Source organism: Plasmopara halstedii, assembly GCF_900000015.1.
Source record: "Plasmopara halstedii genome assembly, contig: Scaffold_3114, whole genome shotgun sequence".
NCBI lineage: Eukaryota > Oomycota > Peronosporomycetes > Peronosporales > Peronosporaceae > Plasmopara > Plasmopara halstedii.
This window is the reverse complement of record NW_020190017.1, coordinates 15,778-16,379: the sequence shown is the minus strand read 5'-3', so window position 1 is coordinate 16,379 and position 602 is coordinate 15,778. Positions and strand designations below refer to the sequence as shown.

The 602-nt window shown below is 36.4% G+C and overlaps 1 protein-coding gene across 1 annotated transcript in view; it reads left to right on the top strand.

The window, feature by feature from the left end:
* Window positions 1–131: 131 nt before the first annotated feature.
* Window positions 132–602, top strand: part of PHALS_07558 (uncharacterized protein) — a gene marked incomplete at both ends in the record, with an annotated part of 540 nt that continues 69 nt past the window's right edge. The window contains one exon of the mRNA XM_024721047.1: window positions 132–602. This exon is cut by the window's right edge and continues 69 nt beyond it. Coding sequence (XP_024586185.1) covers window positions 132–602 — 471 coding nt within the window.

The window sequence follows — 602 nt, the reverse complement described above, 5'->3', positions numbered from 1 at the left end:
CACAATTGGAACAAGAGACTTACAATTTAAACAATGAGTTTAATTCAAAGTCTGGGGAGTTGGAGTCGTTGAAACGAGATTATCACACTTCAAAAAGCGATTATGCTACAAAATGTGAGCAAGTTGAAACGATGCAAAAAGCAATGAAGAAAGAGCAAGAATGGGTTTCTGAATTAGAAGAGACGAATCGAATGTTGGAAACGAAAGTTGATAGTCTGGAGCGAGAAAAAATTGCGACGAAGAAAAAGCTTGATGCTTCAAATGAACATGTAGAGGCGAAAGTAGTAGAATTGGATTCTTTAAAGTTGTTGTTAAACAAGACTCAAGAGGAGGTACAAAAGCTTCAGACTGCGCTTCAAAAGTCTCAAGATGATAATCAAAGGATTAACGACAGATTTGAAGAACAAAAGTATCAATATCAACTAATTTTAGAGAAAGAACGAGTTCAAAGTGAAGCTGAAGCACAGGCTCAATCTCGTTTTCAGAAACTTCAGACTCAACTTAATATGCAGTTGGATGAACAGACAACTAAAAGTGTAAAGCTTCAATCCGAAGTGTTGACACTTCAAACTACACTCACGACAGTTGAATTACAACAAGTG